The sequence below is a fragment of the Cervus canadensis genome, chromosome 10 (genome assembly GCF_019320065.1).
Source record: "Cervus canadensis isolate Bull #8, Minnesota chromosome 10, ASM1932006v1, whole genome shotgun sequence".
Lineage (NCBI taxonomy): Eukaryota > Metazoa > Chordata > Mammalia > Artiodactyla > Cervidae > Cervus > Cervus canadensis.
The window spans coordinates 25,608,917-25,631,203 of NC_057395.1; the positions used below are offsets into that span (position 1 = coordinate 25,608,917).

The 22,287-nt window shown below is 37.8% G+C and overlaps 1 protein-coding gene across 1 annotated transcript in view; it reads left to right on the top strand.

The window, feature by feature from the left end:
- Window positions 1-1,405: 1,405 nt before the first annotated feature.
- SPAG6 (sperm associated antigen 6) overlaps window positions 1,406-22,287 on the top strand; it is a 78,186-nt gene continuing 57,304 nt past the window's right edge. The window contains exons 1-4 of the mRNA XM_043479460.1: window positions 1,406-1,559; window positions 1,648-1,743; window positions 14,904-15,070; window positions 18,323-18,506. Coding sequence (XP_043335395.1) covers window positions 1,535-1,559; window positions 1,648-1,743; window positions 14,904-15,070; window positions 18,323-18,506 — 472 coding nt within the window. The 5' untranslated portion in view covers window positions 1,406-1,534. The remainder of the gene's footprint in view (window positions 1,560-1,647; window positions 1,744-14,903; window positions 15,071-18,322; window positions 18,507-22,287) is intronic.

Below are 22,287 nucleotides of genomic sequence, written 5' to 3' on the forward strand. Positions count from 1 at the left end.
AAGGTTTATTTGCTATTTTAATTATTTGTCCAATCTGTCCCCCTCCCATCTCTAAATTAGTACACACCAAAACTTTAATTTTAAAACACCTGTTTCCTTAGGGAAATATGGGAATCACTGTTAGACTTTATGTCTTAGGGTTAAGTAAAGGGATTGTGGGTATTACTGGCTTCAGAACTTCGAAGCAAAAGACATGCACCTGTTCTGGGGGTAGCAGGAATCCCAATGAACATACTTATTCTTCTTCTGATTGCTGGTCCATTCCACAACTATTTGGGGCTTCAGAAAATACCAAGACTTCATCAGAGAGCTCAAGTCAGAGTGAGATTTCAAAGATTATTATATAGGACTTATCCCAAATATGAGAACCAGCTAAATTTGCATGTTTCCTTCTATTAAAGAAGAGACATCAAGAGGTTTCCTGTCTTGGCACTACTCAGCAGCAGCTGTGACTATCCCCTTGACATCTGGCGAAATTGTAGTTTCTGATGGAGGAACATTTAAAGTTGACACCTGTCACTGAAACATTTGGTATAGTTTTCAGACCTACTAGAAACCAGTGATAGACTACCTAACTTTTGTTAAACGAAACTGGGTAAGAAAGTTATGTCAGCTAGAGAAGTCTGATTATGATAGTTTGAATCAAGACTTTCCAGGTAAAGATTCTCTCTCCTTTTCTTTTGGAAACGTCCTTCAGCAACAAATGAAGTCTACATTTAAAAGACAAAATGTTTTTTAAAATCTCATAAAAATGAGGAAGCAGCAAAATTGGTCGTAATTTGGAAAAGTCACGGAAGATAGGACGTTTATATTGTTTCCTTGTCTGCTTTTCTCATTGAATCTTTAGGACTGCTAATTAAATGCTTTCAATACATTATAATTAGGTGTATGAACCTAGGTATCCTGACCCTCTAAGAATCCTCAAACCTGAAATGCCCAGTATATAAAAGCTGGACTAAAGGGGAAAATATTTGACTTGAAGGCAGCACTGACAGTAATGTATTTATCAGATAACACAGCGTCATATGTGAGATTTCTCTCGACTGTCGAAGCCCAAGCGACGCCATCGCGGCAGTGTGCTTGTCTCGCCGCACTAGGATCGAGTTCCCTTGGCGCATGGGGCTCCCTCTCGCCCCGCTGCAGTCAAGTTTGGGTTCGGTTTGTGAAGTTCTCTGACCTCCTGGCGGACGCCTGTGCCCACAAGGTGTGACCCTCGACGGCGCACGGCTCCCGCGACCGCCGGGCGAGCTCCGCGCGTCCAGGGAGCGGTGCAGCTGGAGTTCCCCACCTGCGACCGCCGGCCGCGCAGGGCGCCCAGGCACCGCGCCGTGACGTCACGCTGGGGACTGCGGTTGCCGCGAGACGGCCGCGTTCCGGTTCCGGTCGGTTGCCCGGGAGACGAGGGTACACAGAGAGAGCCGCTGCCGTCGGAGGCAGAGCTGTAGCCGTGGTTGCCTGCTCCGTAGACTCGCAGGCTCGGCGCTGTCGAGTCCGGCACTCACGAGCCGGTGACGGGTGCAGAGACGCGGGCGCCATGAGTCAAAGGCAGGTGCTGCAAGGTAGGCCCGGGCGCCCCGACGGGGGAGGGAGGACGGCGGAGCCCGAGGGCCGCGCGAGGCGCCCTCCAGCCTATGCCTCTCCCCGCAGTGTTCGAGCAGTACCAGAAAGCCCGGACCCAGTTCGTCCAGATGGTGGCGGAGCTGGCGACCAGACCCCAGAACATCGAGACGCTGCAGAACGCGGGTGAGCCCTCAGCCTGCATCCGCGTCGCTCCTCACCCGGGTCCTGCCTCCCCTGCAGCCCCGTCCTCTCCCCAAACCTCCATTCCTAGTTGCCCCAGGCCCTCCTCTCAGCCTCGCCCCTCACCCTATATCCCCAGTCCCTTCGTCGCCCAGTGTCCCCTGGCCTCGCCTCAAGTCCCCGTCTCCCCGCTCCCCCGCTGGCTGGGCTGTCTGGGAGCTAGCTGCAGGGCGGGGACGGACGATGGCGTCCCTAAGTTCCTCCAGTCCACCGCGGAGGCTGTAGAAGTGTTCGGTCTCTTTTGCGGATCTTTGCGGGTCAAGTTTCCGGATGGGTATGAGAGGGGCCAGGCATTCCTATTTCCATCTTTATCTCAACTAGGCAAATGTCAGATTTGAAAGTCAAGACCGTACAAATTGCCTGGAAGTCACTTTATGTGAACGTGAATCTACCCTAATCAGCCCCATTTTCCCGGATGCCCTGCCTTTGATCACCTTAGACTTGACTTTCTCACACCAAAGGAATTCCAGAGCGGTTGATAACGTTATTTCTCGCCTTGTCTTGGTGAAAGAGTAAAGAAAGATATGCTTGAATATTTTCCCAAGAGATTCCAAGTAGGCAGAGACCTACTTGAGAAATCTCTAGTGATGCTCGTATTCCACGTCTTGATCCGAACTTACGTAGATTCTACAGGCAGAGGAAGAATGTGTGTGCTATGTGTGTGATTTTCTCCTTACCTTTTCACATAATGGTGGTCCCTTCTCTCTCTCTCTCCATCCTCTGTTTCTGATTAAGGATGATTCCACCACCACCTGAAGGTAGCATTTTATTGCTGCTGTGTCATGAGAAACCTTCAATTTATGGGTTATGATCTTTAAAACTCATTTAAATTAACATGGAATTAGAAGAGAAGTAAGAACATATTTCCAGGGCAAGAATTTTAGACACACTGTTTACTCTGAGTTTCTTTGAGGGGAATTAGTAGTACACTAGGTGGCAATTTCTATTGTCAGTGGGAGGAATTCTGGTGCTTATTCATTGCATGCTTTTATTGGGGGGGGGCCGTGGAGGAGTGTAGTTAGAATAGGGAAAGTGTATTTTATAATCACTTTAAAAAAACTATTAATTTTGAAGTAAGTGTACATTCACATGCAGTGGTAAGAAATAATACAGAGAACTCAGTTGCCTCAGAACTGTAGTGTGACCCAGGATATTGGCATTGATAACAATCCATCAGGTTTTGGGGTTGTTTTTTTTTTTTAGTTTTCCCTAGTTTTCCTTGTACTAGTGTGTGTTTGTGTGTGTTTAGGTCTATATAATTTTATACTGTGTGTATCCATCACCATTACAGTCAGAGATTATCACCACAGGATCTCTTACCTCCCTCTTTTCCCTAACTTTGGTCACCCACTCATCCCTTCTCCATTTTGAAATTTTCAAAGCTGATAATCTTTCGTTCTACAGTTGTTTCACGTGGATTCATTTCCTTTCTTCTGCATGTGTATATGTGTGCTTGTGTGCACGCACGTATGTCCCTCAAAGTATCCAGCACAGTGCTGGACATACAGTGTTTCATATACACTGACTATGTTAACTTTATTAGAGCATGTTACATTTTTTGAACACACTTTTTTGAGGGAATTTTTTTTCCTTCCAGTCCTACTTTTGCTATTTACAAATATTTGATTTTTGGGGCAGTATGTATACAGCTAAACAAAAATGTAATTTCTTAAAAAGGGAAAATGATTGACATTATTTTAGAAATTTGATAGCTGAAATATGGATTGTACAGATAACTACTAAGATGCAGAATATCATGTTTAATGTAAGAGTGACAGATTATCTCTTCCCACAAGTATACACTATAGAATATATTATGGAATTTAATCAATACAAACAGGCTAAGTCATCACCAAAGTATAAGTAACTTAGATATGACATTCTTAAATAGCCACCTATTGCACTTACAGTCTGACTTAGGAAAGAATGGAATACAAAAGTAATATAGCTTAACAGTTTGAAATGATCTCCACTTGGTGAGAGCCTGTGATGGTTAATTTTATGTCAACTTGACTGGACCTTGAGATCTCCAGACAGTTGGCTAAACAGTATTTCTAGGAGTGTCTAGGATGTCTAGGATGGAATGGTAAGATTTTTCTTTCCCCTGAGGAACTTATTTTCACATACTTCATGTTATCTAAATTCAACTTAAGCACCCCTTTAATAACTTTAAATAGAGACAGATAATGAAGATTCCAATAGATTTATCCTTTTAATATAAAAAAACCCTGTAAGCTTTGTTATGAAAACTGCTCTTATTAGTCATTTAAGCATTTAAGTGGTTTCCTTTTCAAAAATCACTATGGATTTAAGATGCGTCTGAATGAGCCACAATATGTGTACATAAAATTACATATTTTGATCAATTTTTTTCCAGTCAAGTGAATTCATTTTGGTAACATAAGATACTAGTACATTTTATTCCTGACTTTGATATACAGTCTTTATACCTGGGAGAGTTTTGTTTTCTCACTTTTCTCCCTTAATAAACTGTTTAAATAAACATGTATCGGGGGTCCAAAATAATGTGAAAAGAAGTTTCCATATAGACATCATGATAAATTAATATCTTGTTAAGAATTTTTAAATCCATTGACTATGAAAGGAACCTTAAAGGTGAAAATTATCGATGAAGTTTTATTTCATTTAAAAATCTCTGATCTATTTCATTGTGTTTTTGATGTGTCAGTGAGAGAATTTGCTCTATTAATTATGTCCAAAGTAATTTTAAAACACAGTGTTGCAAGATACCTTCTTCAGAGTATTTGGACAAATAGGTTTGACTTACTATAAAAACTGTACAGTGTGTCTGTAACCTGGATTTTTTTCCTCTTTGAGATTTTGTTCTTTCTAAATCAAAAGAACATACATGAAAACATTAAAAAGTTTGTTATAAAATCTCATTATGCACTTTCAAACCCTATATGTCTGAGCCCTTAAATCTTACAGGTATTTAAAAATGAATTTGAATACTTTCCCTCTTTGAATAATTAGTAACACTTGACTGCAGTGATAGAGATAATACATAGTAACTTGTACCAATTGTAGAATTTCAGCATTTGGAAGTGGTTGTTTAATTATAAAATATAAGAAAGATGTTTTATGGTATACTGGAGTGCCAGGTCACTCTTTGGTTGTTTAGAAGGTCTTTTAAAATAAGCTAATAAAAGCCCCAAGAACTTGATTTTTAAACTGCTTAGCTGCATTAAATAAACTTCTTCTGAAGCAGCTATTTATATAAGAAAAGTAAGGGTAAAGTTTAAAATAATACTTTGTAATATTTTGCTTATAACCTATACCCAAATGGTAAACGTGGCAAATCAAAAGTTATGCATATTTTCAAAAGAGTAGGAATAGAAAAGTTTGCCTAACACTTTAAATATGCACCTGTATGAAGCGAATTTACAAATTGAGGCAATTTATTTGGTTCATAATTCAAGATAATAAGTAATGCATATTGACATAAAATTTTAAATTACATGTGTCTGGCACAGGGTGAAAATCTTCAGATTAATGATCTAGCACTTCGGTTTCTATGAGAAGGAAAAGCCTGTAGCTGGCATTTATGATGTATTGAAAACACATCCTGGTAGATACATGAAGCATGAGTCTCCTACAAAAACTACTTTTCTAAAGGATTTTAGAACCGAAAAAATAATTCGTAAAGCAATTTCAAAAAACTTAATGAAAAAAAAAAAAACCAAAAAACAAAACTTAATGAGTTATGCTCTTTAAATTTGATGTTTTTCCAGTATAAAAGGAGCCTTATAGTTCTGAATGTATGATAATTACAGCACTTTTTATTAATGACAGAGGGAGTGTTTTTCTTTTTTAAGGATAGAGATAGAGTTGTTTTTTTTTTAAGGATAGTGATAGAGGTTTTTAATTTTTTCTTTTTACATATACTTAAGTGGAAAATATTCCAGGGAACTATAAAAATTCTGAATTTGTATGCACCTAGTATGTCCTATAAACAAGATTTTTCAGAGTTTTATTGTATGTCCCAAATCATTGTTCCTATGTGGACATTTCCTGTTTTGATATCTAAGCATTGGTACATAAGTAGAAAATAATACAACCAGGACTAGAATTTCACTGTTTTCCTAGGAAAAGCTGGATGACTGAAAAAAAAAAAAAAAATCCAAGCAGTACATGAGCCTGAAAGAGTAGGTTCTTAAAATGGCAAATTGTGTGGGTTAAATTTTAATGTCACAGATTAAATGGCTTTGAAAAGTTATCTCAGTGTTTTCTAAAAACACTTTACATTTGAGTGTTTTTTCAAGGCCTTTGCTCCTCTGACTAGAACCTTTTCCTACATTTTTTTGCCCAGTTAATTCCTACTCATTCTTTATAGCTCTATTTAGATGTTGATTCCTCAGGGAGACCTTCCTCGAGCCCTTCCAGTGAGTTGTCTCTTATGTTTCCCTGATTCTAACATTTCTCTTTCATAGTCATCACAATTGTAATAGTTTAATTTCTGCTTTCTCTACTAACTGTTAAGTTCTATGCTTAACATAATGCTTAGCTTATCATAGAGCAGATGTTCAACATGTTTAAAGAGGATGGAGTAATTATTTTTCTAAGTGTTTTCATATCTCTTAGATTAGATTCTTATAACAGCTCAGGTGAGTAGAGTAGGTATCATCTTCACTGTGGTTAAATCTCAAAGAAATCTGGATAATTGCCCTCATCTCTAAGTGAGTTAGTGGCCGAACTGGGACTAGGACCTGTTTCCCTATTGCTAGCTGACTTTGTGCTCTTCCTGTGTTACCTGAGGTATCAGGAAACCATTCATAGATGTTCTAGGAGTTTCGAATAAACCTCAGTGTTAACTTTTTTTTTTGGCCGAGCCACGTGGCTTGTGGGAGCTTAATTCCCAGACCAGAGACTGAACCCCTGTCGTCGGCAGTGACTGTGTGGAGGCCTAACCACTGGACTGCCAGGGAATTCCCACTTAGGGTTAACTTTTAAAATATGTCATCTGTTCAGGCCTTTGGGTACCAGTGACTGTTCAGTAATTGTGTGTAATGGCTTTTGAGGTCTCCTCGAGGACCACTGTGGGACCTTGAGTGAAGGCCTACATGCTGAAGACTAACTTTGATTGATAAATACCCGGAGATTTGAGGAAATGGAAGTTGTATTTAGCACTTAAACTGGCCTCAGAGTTCTAGAAGACCTTTTGGCTTCCTCTTAACTTCTAAGGAAAGCCTTATCAAACCAGAGGCTCTTTCAAATCACCCAGAGAAAGTGTCTAATCCCCTGGAAGTTGAGAACCAAGAGAGAGTATTTGACAGAGTTGTTGGACTGACCCCCGCCACGAAGAGTGCCCGGGAGACCTTTCCCAGAGAGGCCAGCTGCCCTCTGACTGACCGCCTGCCCTCCTGGGCTTTTTGAGAACATGTGAAGTAAAGCTCAGTGAAGAAGGAGGCCCTTGATATTTGTTGGTTGATTGATGTGAGCGAATACTTAGCACTTCCTTTTGTTCTTTATTTAATCATACTTTGTGTGAAGGACTTTTCTTCCACGTTCACAGGGAGCAAAACTTTGGGATTTCTGTTAAGTAGATGTACTGGTCCTAGGAGAAATCCAGGGCCGTACCTTGAGGAAAAAATTGCCCTTGCTTTGTAGTTGGCCCATCTGAACACAAGTCAGACTTACCTAATTTTCAAAGTGAAATATTGGTTTTGCCATACACCCTGGTCTTATAAGTGCGGCTCAGTTTAGAATTTATTTTTTAATCAAGTTCTGTTAAAAATTGAGGTGAAAACTAGTGATATTTATGCTTGAGTATGTGTACCTATGTCTCCAAGGGAAATGATCTCTGTCCACTCACTGTCGAGTTAGAATCACTATTTAATTGTGTACGAATGCTAGATTACATTAGTTTTCCATGGAACTGTCTTTGTAGATTTAGTCTAATAATATTCCCTCTTCTTTTTTTGAAGGCTTGTTTAAAAATAGCTACTTAGACTTTCCCATGACTTTTAAAATCTATCATTGAAGACATTGTGCATTTTGCTGTTACTTTTTAAATATAAAATTATATTATTTCAAAAGTTTTTTTGATATGGACCATTTTTAAAGTCTTTATTGAATTTATTACAATATTGTTTCTGTTTTATGTTTTTTGGCCCCGAGGCAGGTGGGATCTTAGCTTCCAAGCCAGGGATCGACCCTCCATGATCTGCACTGGAAGGTGAAATCTTGACAGACTAGACTACCAGGGAAGTCCCCAAGTTATACTCTTTTATACAATCGATCTTTTGCTATTTGTTTAAATATTATGTTTCAAGCTAGGCCTATGATTTCAGGGAAAAAAATTGTTCCTGCTTCCTTTTATTTCACAGAATGATTCTCTTTTTCTTTTGCTGCCACAAAACTCAAGATTTATGCTCAGAGTTCAGTTGTAGCAACTATTACCTAAACTATGTTTCTGATTAAAAAAAAAAAAAAAACACCCAGCCCCCCTCTCCACTCCATCACTCTTAATTATTATCTTTGTATCCATATCTTTTAGAGTGAACTATCTCAAAACAATGTAGGCAGAGGATGAGTAAAACCAAAAATTTCATCTGAAGATAGATTTTTTAAAATTAATTTATTTATTTTAATTACTTTACAATATTGTGGTGGTTTTTACCATACATTGACAAGAATCAGCCACAGGTATACATATGAAGATAGATTTTTGAACTGATTGCCTTTTAAAAGTTTCCTTTTCAGAAATTACCCATGAAACCTCTTGGAGCAGGCAGTCCTTTTAGCAATGTCTTCTCTTTTCTCTGTACTAGCCTTATCCCGACATTCCAGTCTTCTCCAGGCAGATGGGTGTAGTAGGTATATCTGTAAAAGAGAAAACAACAGCCTCATCATTTGCTCAGAAGAATTGAAAGCAGGGACTCAGATGGATACCTGCACATCAATGTTTACAGCGGTGTTATTCACAAACCTGAAGGTGGAAACAACCCAAATGTTCATTAACACATGAATAGACAAACAAAATGCATGTACATACAATAGAATATTGTTGTTGTTTAGTCACTAAGTTGTTTCTGACTCTTTTGCAACTCCATGGACTGTAGCCCACCAGGCTCCTCCTATCCATGGGATTTCCAAGGCAATAATAACCTCAGATATGCAGATAACACCACCCTTATGGCAGAAAGTGAAGAGGAACTAAAAAGCCTCTTGATGAAAGTGAAAGAGGAGAGTGAAAAAGTTGGCTTTTAAAGCTCAACATTCAGAAAACTAAGATCATGGCATCTGGTCCCATCACTTCATGGCAAATGGATGGGGAAATAGTGGAAGCAGTGTCAGACTTTTATTTTTTGGGGCTCCAAAATCACTGCAGATGGTGATTGCAGCCATGAAATTAAAAGACGCTTGCTCCTTGGAAGGAAAGTTATGACCAACCTAGATAGCATATTAAAAAGCAGAGACATTACTTTGCCAACAAAGGTCTGTCTAGTCAAGGCTATGGTTTTTCCAGTGGTCATGTATGGATGCGAGAGTTGGACTGTGAAGAAAGCCGAGCACAGAATTACTCTTGAGAGTCCCTTGGACTGCAATGAGATCCAACCAGTCCATCCTAAAGGAGATCAGTCCTGGGTGTTCATTGGAAGGACTGATGCTGAAGCTGAAACTCCAATACTTTGGCCACCTCATGCATAGAGTCGACTCATTGGAAAAGACCCTGATGCTGGGAGGGGTTGGGGGCAGGAGGAGAAGGGGCCGACAGAGGATGAGATGGCTGGATGGCATCACTGACTCGATGGACATGGGTTTGAGTAAACTCCAGGAGTTGGTGATGGACAGGGAGGCCTGGAGTGCTGTGATTCATAGGGTCGCAAAGAGTCGGACACGACTGAGTGACTGAACTGAACTGAATATTGGAGTGGGTTGCCATTTCCTTCTCTCGGGGATCTTCCTAATCCGGAGATGGAACCTGGGTTGATGACGCAGGCAGATTTTTTTTTTTCTGTTCTTTTGTTTTTGGCAGGCAGATTCTTTACCACTATTATTCTATCTTAAAAAGTAATGAAATTTTGATATGTGCTACAATATGGACAAACCTTAAAAATATTTTGCTAAGTGAAAGAAGCCAGACAAAAAAGGACAATATTGTATGATTCCATTTATATGAAGTATCTAAAATAGGCAAATTCATGGATACAGAAAATAGAGTAGAAACTACTGCAGGCTGAGAGTGGTGGATATGGGGAGTTATGGTTTAATTGGTATACAGTATCTGTTAGGAATGATGAGTAGGTTCTGGAAATGATAGTGGTGATGGTGGTATAACATTATAACTGTACTTAATGTCACTGAATTGTGCACTTAAAGTGGTTAAAATGGTCAATTTAATGTTAGGTGTATTTTACTACAATTTAAAAAAGAGAAAACAAAGAAGAGAAGTCACCAGGGCAGCCAGAAATCTTTACTGTGACTTCAGTGAACCCAGAGGCCTGATTTGCAGAGACTTGCTTTCAGTAGAAAAAAGTTGAGATGTTAAATATCTTTATAAAGCACCTCAAATTGAAGTAATATGTATAGAAATTATACACATGTAATATGAGACTGAGTTATTTTTTTGTCTTTATAAATGTTTGACCTTTTCCCCCCTGGCTTATATATGCAATTGGCCTGCAAAATGCAAGTGATAGGCCTATGTTGTATTAAAAGGAATTAAGGGAAAGGTTGATTGAGGCTATTCTATAATTTCTTCCAATACTTTTTTGAGAGCATGAGCTGCCTTTACTCATGTGTGAGGTCCCTATTTCTTGCCACTTGGTAAGCCTTGATCTATTTTTTGAATGAATAATTGTGGGCAGGATCCATGAGGTTTTTATTTTTGTAAAACTAGATAACAATGTAAATATTATTAATAGAAGCAGTGCCTCCAGTATGGCACTGAAACAACTAACACAGAAAAGAAACTCAAAGCTATAAAGTTGGGGGTGGGGAAGATTGTAAAGATTTAGCCTATAGGTTAAATTTCATAAACATTTTCACACCATTTAATGAATTTATATAGGGAAGACAAAACTGTCTTATAGATATCAGAGTATAATATGTGAATTACTTTTACTATTAGATACAATATTAGGTAGTACTTGTTGGTTCCTTCAGTGGAGACCCCAGTGAGTTCATTAGCTGCTCACTGAGGACCTTGTCTTATTAGATATTATAGCAGTTATTCAGACTGCTGTAACCTATGGACTCTATATTTTCATGCATTCACTCACCAAGGATCAATCACCATGGATTCCTAATGGACAGACAGGTAAGGAAATTTTTTTTATGTTATATATGCTCCTCTCCTTCCTCCTCCCCTCCCTCCCTCCCTCCCTCCCTTCCTTCTTTCCTCAGTTCCTCTTGCAGCATTATCTGTATTTTTAGGACAAACCTGAAATTAAAGTAACAAAACATGCTTAGCCTGTGTAGGAGATAAAAACATGTTCCTGGGAACTGAAGAATATGAAGCACTAAGAGGCAATTCAAAGACTAGAAATTTGGGGCAATATTTTCTCTAGTAAAAATGACCTTATTCAGATATTTTAAATGGAAACTTTAGCTTTTACAAAGTTTTCAAAATTCTCATTGTCTGAACAAGGGCATATGACAGAGCATCTGTATGAAAGCCTAACTTTGATACTGAATATAGGAGTAGAAGCGAAAAGAATTGTGTGTCATTTTATTGACCTGATATTTGCTGGGCCAAATGAAGTAGAAAAAGGGAGGAGAAAATATATAAATCAGCAAAATTCCTTTGAATATGTGGACAAGTGAAATATATTTTTGGGGGTAGAACATCTTATTGCTAAAACGGGAAACTGAAGATAGCCAGCACTGGGAGACTTGTGGTATGCTAGCTAAATATAGTAGCTAATAATAAATAATAATGTAATTGTGCTTATTGTGCTTAGTCGCTCAGTCGTGTCCAACTCTTTGTGACCCCATGGACTGTAGCCCACCAGGCTTCTCTGTCCATGGGGATTCTCCAGGCAAGAATACAGGAGTGGGTTGCCATGCCCTCCTACAGGGGATCTTCCCAATCCAGGGATTGAACTGGGATCTCATGCATTGCAGACGGATTCTTTCCCAGCTGAGCTACCTGGGAAGCATAAGAAGTGTAAACTCAGATAGATGAATTCATTCTTCAAATTCATAACATGAATTTGATAAAATTTTGATAAAGTTCGGTGTATAAATTATACACATATAATATGAGAATAAAATTTTGTCTTTAGAAATGTTTGACCTTTTTTCCTCTGGCTTATATATGCAATTGGCCTGCAAAATTCAAGTGATAGGTATACGTTGTATTAAAAGGAAATAAGGGAAAGGTTGATTGAGGCTATTCTATAATTTCTCCCAATACTTTTTATGAAAGTTCTAATAGAACTTTATAATAGAACTTTCAGAGTTTTTGAGATTTAATTAAAAATTTTAGGTTAATAACTCAGTATGGATTAATTTTCTATTTATATTTCAAAAGACAGTTCTATCAAGTTAGGAAAAAAGGGAATACCAGAATCATGAGGAAAAAATAACATAAAACAAGTTTATGATTCTTTTAAAACTATTCTAAGCATATTTTCATTTTATATTTTTTGTCTCATTAATGTATTTATTATGAAACTTTAAATATATCTTAAGAAATTTAGCTTTTCTTTTTTAGAGTATTGACCTGTTTTACTTAAAATGGTACATGTTCATTATAAAAAAATCAAGTTATACTCAAGAACAAAACAACAAAAAACCCCAACTCAATTAAAAAATGGGCAAAGGACTTAAATAGGCATTTCAATAAAGAAGATGCACAAATGTTCAATAAATACATTCACCATCATTAGTGAGAGGGAAATAAAAATGAATCCACAAGGAGATACCACTTCATACCTACTAGGTTGGGTTATTCTAAAAAAAATAAAATGCAAGCATTGGTGAGGATGGGGAGAAATTTAAACCCTTGTACTTTGCTGGTGGGAGTTTAAAGTGATGTAGCTTCAGTGTAGTGGAAAGTGGTTTAACGGTTCCTAGATACTGGTGATGATTACACACCATTATAAATGTGTTGCATGCCACTGATTTGTACACCAGAAAATGCTTAAAATGTTATATATATTTTACCACTATTAAAAAACTTAAATCAAGTAATAAGCAACCACAAAGAAGAGATCAACAAATGGTTGGTTTTAGATCCAGCTTTCTAAAAGGAACCATGTTAATATTTGGTAGTCATTCTAATACCTTATTTTGCACATTGAACTGTTTGTTGTGAGATACTTCAGAAATTATCTCTATAGAAAGTGTAGAGAATAATGTAAGCAACGCTTATGCACATGGATGTGCTGAATTGTTTAACGTGAGCTGTGGCCCAGGCCTGAGAAAGGGGGGCTGTGTGCCTGCAAAGTTAACCAGCCTGAGCAGGATGCAAACTTGCAATAGTAACCTTCTGTAAAAGGATCTAACCAAGTCAAATTAGACAGAAAAAGGATCACTGAAGAAAACTGGGAACTGAGAAAAGCCACAGGTCACATCATTAAATGTTTCTATGATAAGCATCCTTATCCTCTGTTTATGTTATTTGATAGTACTGTTTATCTTATTTTGGTCTAATTCTAAATGTTGTGTTTTCCTTTTATTTCTATTTCACGTGTTTCTGGATATAACATTACAAAAGAATATTGGTAATATGTATCTGCTTTTATAAGTCACAGGGGTATTTTTTAACAAAAGATGTCATAACATGCAAGTTGAACAGCCCACTGTAAATTACATTTAAAAGTCAAGGGGCACTTTGTTCTAGTTTGAACTCTGTCATCACCTTTTTTTGTAGTATTATACTAAAACACCTTTATTAAGGGGTTGCTTCCAAGATAGCACAGTGGTAAAGAATCTGCCTGCCCATTCTAAAGAAGATCCCCTGGAGTAGGAAATGGCAACCCATTCTGGTATTCTTGCCTGGAAAATTCCATGGACCGAGGAACCTGGAGGTCTACAGTCCCTGGGGTCACAAAGAGTTGGACACAACTGAGCACATAGCACAGCAGAGTTAATGTCGAGTTGGAATATTGATTAAAATGATCCAAATGAAATAGTTTACCCCACCTCCTCAATTTTCCGTATTATTTCCATCCAGTTTTACGTATTATTTAGTAAGTATGAATAAAGAATGTCTGAATTTCTAACCTTGCTCCTGCATTTTAGCTGTGTAATTTCCCTAATTTTTCTCAGCCTTCATGTCCACATCTGTAAAACAGATATGATAATAGGACCTACTTCATAGATTTTTTATGAGAATTCAGTAAATTGATATAGAAAAGAAGTTTTTAAACACAAAATAATATATAAGCTACTTTTATTATTGTGCTGTGATCATGGTATTCCTACTATATTCAACCCTAGAATGAATATTAATGAGAGCTAGTAATGTGACATACTTCCTTATCTTAAAGAATTTATTTATTCAGAGACAGTGTCAGAAATCTGAATTTACAGCCCTTTATGAATGGGAAGCCCTAGTCCAATGGCCCTTCTAACTCACCTGGCCCTGAAATAGATCCTCATAAAATTTCTGTAATAGACGCTAAGTCGGTTGGGATCAGAGAGAAAAAACCACCAGAAGACTTGAGAGGAAAGAAGTGAACTGAGCCCTGAAAGAGATAGGGTTTGCAAAGGCTGTTGGGGGGGTGGGGGCACGTGGGGTTAAGGGGGGGAGCACAGCTCCTCAGTACCTTCCTTCCCACCCCCACCCCCATAACCCTGCTAGGTGGGCTTTCTACTGTGTGCATTACAGCCTCTCTGCATTCCTCGTGACATCACACAGCTAGAGTTTGCCAAATCAGGGATTTAAACTCTGGTTCTCCAAAGCCGTTCTTAGTTCCTTGCTAGGCTGCTGCTTTGATAATTGCAGGTTATATTATTCTATGCCTTGTCCAGTTGGCTGCTGCTTAATATTGTATTAGTTTTTAGTGGATGGTTTTTGTTTGTTTGTTTTTAATGATATTTCCCTTTGCATTTTCCTATCTGCATCTATGCTGAAGGTATGTTTGCTTTTTAATTTAAAATTTGCTGATTTCTTATTTCTTGTAACATAGGCGTAATGGCTTTGCTGAGGCCTCTTCTTCTGGATGTGGTCCCAACAATTCAGCAGACTGCTGCCTTGGCTCTGGGGAGACTGGCTAATTATAATGATGACCTGGCAGAAGCAGTCGTGAAGGGTGACATTCTTCCACAGCTTGTTTATTCACTAGCAGAACAGAATGTAAGAATTTTTTAAAAGTTATATGATTTTTGTTTTGGATTTTAAAAAAATTGATAGTTTGGGTACAATTGCAAGTGTGCAAGCATAGAATTATTAGGATATTAATACAACCTTCAATTCTTTGAACTACACATAATAATACCTTTAGGGTATTTTACTTTGAGGCTAATAGATTTTCTGCATTACTGTTGGTATAGGAGAAAACATATTAAAGTTTTTAATGGAATTATACACACGGCAGTGCTTCTATATATGGCCTTATTCAAGTTATAGGATCAGTCTTTGAAAGATGTATGGCACCCTGGGCAAATAAGTTACATACAGTAGTGTTGTGTTATTCGCTCAGTCCAACTCTTTGTGACCTCATGGACTATAGCCTGCCAGGCTTCTCTGTCCATGGGATTCTCTAGGCAAGAATACTGGAGTGGGTTGCCATTTCCTCCTCTTGGGGATCTTCCCGACCCAGGGATCGAAACCAGGTCTCCTGGATTGCAGGCAGATTCTTTACCGTCTGAATCTAGTTAATGGGCAATGGAAGAGAGAGCTTTGAAGCAAGGGGGAAGAGAAGTATTTGAAAGCAAGGAGAATGCATGTAAGGGAAGGTTTGACAAAGCATTTTTTGCCAAGTATGCAAGCATGTCAGGCCTTCTAAGGGTCATCTAAGAGTGCTTCCATTTTTTCCCCATCCTGTCTGGTTCCCTTTATGTTCCTAACAATAGTTAAGGATCTTCCTTTAGGTAGGGTCTTTGCCTGTTTGTTCCATCCTACTGATTTATCATAACCTAGGGATATATCTTTCTTGACATGTCTTTAAGATTAAATTATCTTTCTTACACATGTATAACCAGAGGACAGACAATTCAATTAAAAAATGGGCAAAAGACTTCCACAGACATTTATCCAAAGAAAATGTACTAAGAGCGAAGATGAAAAAGTACTCAATGGCATTAGTCACTAGGAGATGAAAATCAAAACTGTGAAAGGCCAGCATTGTACCTACCAGGATGGCCATAACAAATAAAAGAAAGAAAAAAAAGGAAAACAGCAAGTGTTATTGAAGATGTGGAGAAGTTGTGTACAGTGGCACAGCTGCTATGGAAAACAATTTGGCAGTTCCTCAGTAAGTTAAACATAATTACTATATGACCCAGCAGTTCTACTCCTGGTTATATTTTCAAAGAAATTGAAAACAGGTGTTCAAGCAAAACTTGAACACAAATGTTCATAGCAGCATTATTTGCAATAGCCAAAAGAATGACTAGATAAAGTAAATGTTACATATCCATACAATGGAGTATTATCAGTCATAAAAAGGGGTGAAGTACTGGTGCATTCTACAACATGGATGAACCTTGAAAAAGCTATATTAAGAGGAAGAAGCCAAACAACGCTACATAGTGTATGATTCCGTGTATATGAAGTATCCAGAAAATGCAAATTCATAGAGATGGACACAGATTAATGATTGCCAGGAGCTGGGGGAAGAGGGGAGTGAGAAGTGGCTACTTAATGTAGGGGATTTCTTGTTGGAGTAATGAAAATATTCTGAAACTTGATAGGTATGGTTGCACAACACTGAATGCACTAAATGTCACTGAATTGTACACTTTAAAAGGGCCGTTTTTTTTTTTTTTTTTTTTACAAAATGAAATAAAATTCTAATTGCTTTAAAATGTGCCTTTTTTTTTCTTTTTTTAAAAATTGGAGAGTGAATTGTTAATGACTTTTATCTCTAGGAGGAGTTACAAAAATTGTATTTTTCTTGTAGGTGTTCTTTCTATCATCAAATGCTTGGACTCTTAGCTCCTTCTCTGAGGGCAAGGTCTGTGTTTGATATCTCACATAGAAGGTTCTCTAAGGTTTTCTAAGTGTGAATGAGTGCCCATTAGTTAAAGCAACAGGGCACATGTGAGGAGAAAGTGAGAATGGGAAGCATCTTCACAGGCTTCTGTCTCCCTCCCCTTCCAGGCCTTTAACCCATTTCTCACATGAGATTTAATCTCTTCTCTGGGCATATGAAGTCCTCTGGTTTGGTTTTCCCTCCCTTTTCCTTCCAGGTTTTCTTTCGTTCCTCCCTTCCATCCTTTCTTCTTTCTCTTCTTTTCTTTTCTGGCAGTTCTTTTGGTGAGGCATTCCAGGAGAGAAGAGAGTTACGGATTTGGAGAAGCAGAACTTAAGAGGAAGGGGGAGTGAAACAGGAAAGTGTGAATTCTAGGCACTGTAGTTAATACTAACTGTTGGTGTTCAGTAAAGTGTGAATTTGAAAATTCTGCAATATACATTCAAATCAGCTTACGGTAATGACAAGAAATGTATCACTATTATTTTTCCACAATCATGAGAAAATAATCTATGGAAAGCTATGTTAAAACTCTATTCTAATTTTTGTAATGATTTAGTAGGTATTTCGTTATGGACTTGTAAAATTAGACTTTATAACAAATTTTTTATTTTTTTATAATAAATATTTTAATGTCTATATATGTTGACACTTAAGAAACTAAAGAAATATATCAAATAAAAACATTACTAACAGTATATTCCTTATCTTTTCAACATATCCTAATTTTTAAGATATAATCTGTTAAAATATACCTTTTGTATTTTCTCTCTCATATTTATTGATTTTTAATATTTTAGCCTATGTAAATAGAATGCTTTCAAAACAGTTGTGGTAGTCACCTAGTTGCTTTTTTCGTTTACACTGTGAAGAAATAGAAACTTTATCTGATGATTGCTAAGTACACCTCAGAGCATAGTTGTTATTTCAGGATAACACGGGACACCAGAAAGGTTAGTTGAGGTCATGCTTAGAGACTGAGGGCAAGTAAAGGAAATGAATTTGTCAGGTGACAGTTTAGTTGCACGTGCTAACAATCTAGGAGTTCCCACAGGACAAACAATACCTTTCACTGTAATGCACAAACATAAACTCCCATTATTTTATGAATCTGTAGGAAATAGAATGCTTACATTTTATTTTATGCAGTTTCCAAATGCATGTTTCAGAGTAAAACATTTGAAATGAAATTAAAGATGTACACCGTTTCAGTTCAGTTACTGAACAAAAGCAATGGGGAAGCTCAAAAAATCAAAATGACTTTGCAGGATGTTTTTCATCTTTTGTATTTAAAAACTGCTGAGCTTTTTTTTTTTTTTTTTTTTAATATCAGTGTCATTTTTTATGTTTGTTTTGGTCAGTTTTAACTTTTAGCTTGATTCACACTGAGTTTTGTCTGTTTATCCTTGTAGCGTTTTTACAAGAAAGCAGCTGCCTTTGTGTTACGAGCAGTTGGTAAACATTCTCCCCAACTAGCTCAGGCAATAGTTGATTGTGGAGCACTGGACACACTGGTGATTTGCTTGGAAGATTTTGACCCTGGAGTCAAAGAGGCTGCAGCCTGGGCACTTGGCTATATTGCAAGACATAATGCAGGTAATGGCCCTTATTATAAAACAGGATTATTAAAGTTTACATTAGTAAGGTAAACCTGGTTTTGCTTACTAGTAAACCATAGATATGAGGTCTTAATGATGTGTCTATACATTATGGGAGATAAGTTTTGAATGAAGGCCAAATTGTTTAAATCACAAATTCATAAAAAAACAAACAAACAAAAAAAACCCTGTACATGTCAGTCTTTATCTTAGTTAGCAAAAGAGACATTTGAAGACAGAGTGGGAAGCGGGGGGACATGGGGAGAATGAGATATTGATTGATTCAAAGACCTTGGTAAATTGGTTCTGTTACAAAATTATTAGAGCTTGTTACTCCCCAGGGGACATTGGGTCTTCACTCTCACTTATGGTAGGGTGTTCCAAGGTAACCAAGAGCCATGTTGTATGAGTGAATAATGTTGAAAAGATGTGGGCATGGTAGCTTTCTAGAATATATTTGTATTCAGCCCAAAATTGGCAGGAAGAAGGAGAAAGAGAAGGAATACCTTTTCTTTTTTTTGGAATACCTTTTCTTATGAATTGAGTTCAGTAAGGCCATCAACAAGGGACCTGGGCCTCTTGTGTGAAGGTTGTGCCAATACACTTGATTGGTAAAAAATATACAGTGAACAAAATTGCTCCCACCACTTTACAGAAGTTGCTAAATAATATGCAAATAACACAGTAAGAGAATAACAGTTTGAAACATGTAAAAGTGAAAACTTTGCTAGTAATCAAAGAACTGCATAATAAAACATCAGTGGAAGTAAAGCAGAAAAAAAACCAAGTGGTTAAGAGCACTATGGCCTTAGCTAGAATCTGAGTTTGAGTCCAAGTTCCAGTCTTTAGTTGCTGTGTGACCTTGGACATGGCTTTTAAACTGTCTGAAACTTAACTTCCTCATCTATAAGAAAGGTTGTACTACTTCCACATTTGTTGTGAGATTGATGAGATAGGCCAGTACGTGGTAAATATTCAATACATTTAATATTATTAAAACTGAAGATTTGAGAAGGCATGATGATGTTTCTATTGACGAAGGCACTAGAAATTATATGAACTTGTAGAAAACCATGCAAATCTAAGCCATAAAAGAGTTTATGGTTACTGTAGAAAGCCTGCTTTGAGAATTCATCCTAAGGATAGAATCCCACAGAATGAAGAAGCTGCATTTATGCAAATGTTACTGTAGTGTTATTTGTAACATGAAAACCCCTCAAATATTTGGTAGAAATTTAGGGGTTAAATTATAGAAGTTTACTTGATGGAATCTCATTCAGTAGTTATGAATCCTGCATGATAACATGAAAAAGTGATTGTAATGTGAGAAATTAGAAAATTATATATTACAATTATGTGTATGTGTGAAAGTCACTCAGTTGTGTCCCACTCTTTGCGACCCCATGAACTATACAGTCAATGGAATTCTCCAGGCCAGGATACTGGAGTGGCTAGCCTTTCCCTTCTCCAGGGGATCTTCCCACCCCAGGAATTGAACCCAGGTCTCCCGTATTGCAGACAGATTCTTTACCAACTGAGCCATAATGATATAAAAATAAAATCTTATGTGGATTTAAGTTACAAGCGAGTACATGTTTGTGTTACTAGGGTTATAGAATGAAGAATATTTTAAATTCATTTTCTAGATTTTTCAATGTGCATGCATGTGTAAAATGACTGTTTATTGAGTAACTACTATGTGCCTGGCTCTGTGCAGTATGCATCAGGGTATTATCTCATTTCGGCTGCAGATACAACTAGGGCAGGTATTACTCTCCCTGTTAAACAGAGGAAGAGAGTGGAATGTAGAGGATGCCTGAAGTTGCGTTAATGGTTGAGCCAAAATTGGAATCTAAATCTGTCTGACTCCAAAGCCAAATGTCAACCCTGTACCATACAGTTTCACTGCATACTTCTTGAAAGAGTATTGAAGAAGAAATTCAAAACAGAAACAGGAAGTGGCTGTCCCATATTATGTTTAATTTGGTTTTTAAATGATGACACTGTTGGAGACAATAAAATGATGTAAAAATAAATCAAGAAAGAAAACTATTGTCATGCTTAGAATGATTCAGAATTGGTACAATAAAATTATTTCCTTAATATATGAATTTTGGTTTTCCAAGTAGGTTCACCTTAGGACTATTGCTTAACACATGTTGATTGAGAAAACTAAGGCAGGGTTTTAAATTAGAAGCTGGTTATCATGGGGAAACTACATGAGTATATTGTCATTTTTTTTTTAATGTCAGAGGACTTTACAGATCATAACATGAGTATTTTAAAGGGTAATGCAAAAGAACTTTGAGGACAGCCGTGCAGATACTGTCAGGCGGGTGCCCATAGATAACCTTTCCATATCTCCCTTTTGTTGAATCTGAGGCTAAATGATTATAGTTTATAAATAGGCTCTGTCTAAGAGATTCCATTCCAATTTCTTGCTATAATCTGGCTCCCACATGGAATTCCCAGTGTAATTTCAATATTTCACAGTCATTAGGGGCTTGGGACCCAGAAGCTCCCAGAAGGGATTACTGAATAGATTTCTCAGAAGGAAAGGGAATTGTTATCTAGGAAGCAGTAAGTCATAATTCACTTCCTGAATATCAGTGAAAAGAGAAGATTTACCTTCAAATGACCTGATTTCTTTCTTGATGATCTCCTAAAAATGGAATATATTGAGATGGAAGGGATTCATTCCGCGTTTTCTTCTGGGAATTAGTGGTAAATTGTTTGATTAGGTAGTTTAAGAAATATAAACCTTAAAGGAGATACAAAAGAAATGACCTTTAAGGGCAATAGAAGGAAAATGTTTTGCGTGAAGCAAACAAAAGTAAACACACAATTACTAGAAGAGTAAAGTCAGTGGGCATCATCTGATGTTTCCTTATTTGAAAAATACAATTTCTAAAAGATACTTGTACATATAGATTTTAAGGCATTGTACAGCTAACCAAAGGAAATTGGAGGCTAACCGTCAGAAATGGTGGTCGTAGTGTTGTTTTTAACTCTAGGCAAATCGTCTCATTAAATTTCCACGATAGAGTCACCAGTTACTGAACACAGTTGATAATACACACCTCTTTGAAGATGAATAAACTACCTCTTTCTGTTTTGGGTTTCTTGAGGAAGGCTCAGACTGCTTGTTGCTCTTCCTATCCTGCTACAGTCTCCCTCTCAGCAGAATCATTCTGGTTGTGTATTTACCTAACTAGTGTCCAATCTTTCATTATTTTCAAGGACTAGCCTTGCTTCTGGAGCTACAAGGGGTGAGGCCAGAGGAACGGTGGGCCCTGCTGCCCTAGTGCTCCCACTGGGAGGGCCCAGGCCCTCCCTGCCCACTCTGCCTGGCAGCCTGGCACCTCGAGCCTTGCGCTTGTGGGTGACGCAGAAGTGGAGAAGGGCTGCCAGCGGCCTGGGTGGAGTGTGTGGCAGCCGTCACAGCACCGGGGAACTGAGGCGGGAGCAGCGGCCTGGCGGCAGTCTGAGGAGGGAGGAGCCTCGTAGGTGTTTTGGAGGAATGCTCTTCCATGTTTGGGCTAAAAAGAAATAAAATTTAAGTGTTTGTTTAGGAGCTTTAGCTAAAAACACTGTCTCTTGTAAACTTTGTTTCCTATAAACCTTTGCTGTCTCTGAGTAAACCTTGGCAAGTTCTCAGTCCTGGCAAAGTGGAATAGGTTGGATTAAGTGTCCTAAAACATTTTAATTATTAACACAATCACCCTATTACAGATGAGGAAACTGAAATAGAGAGGTTAAAGGATTTATTCTGGTCAGAC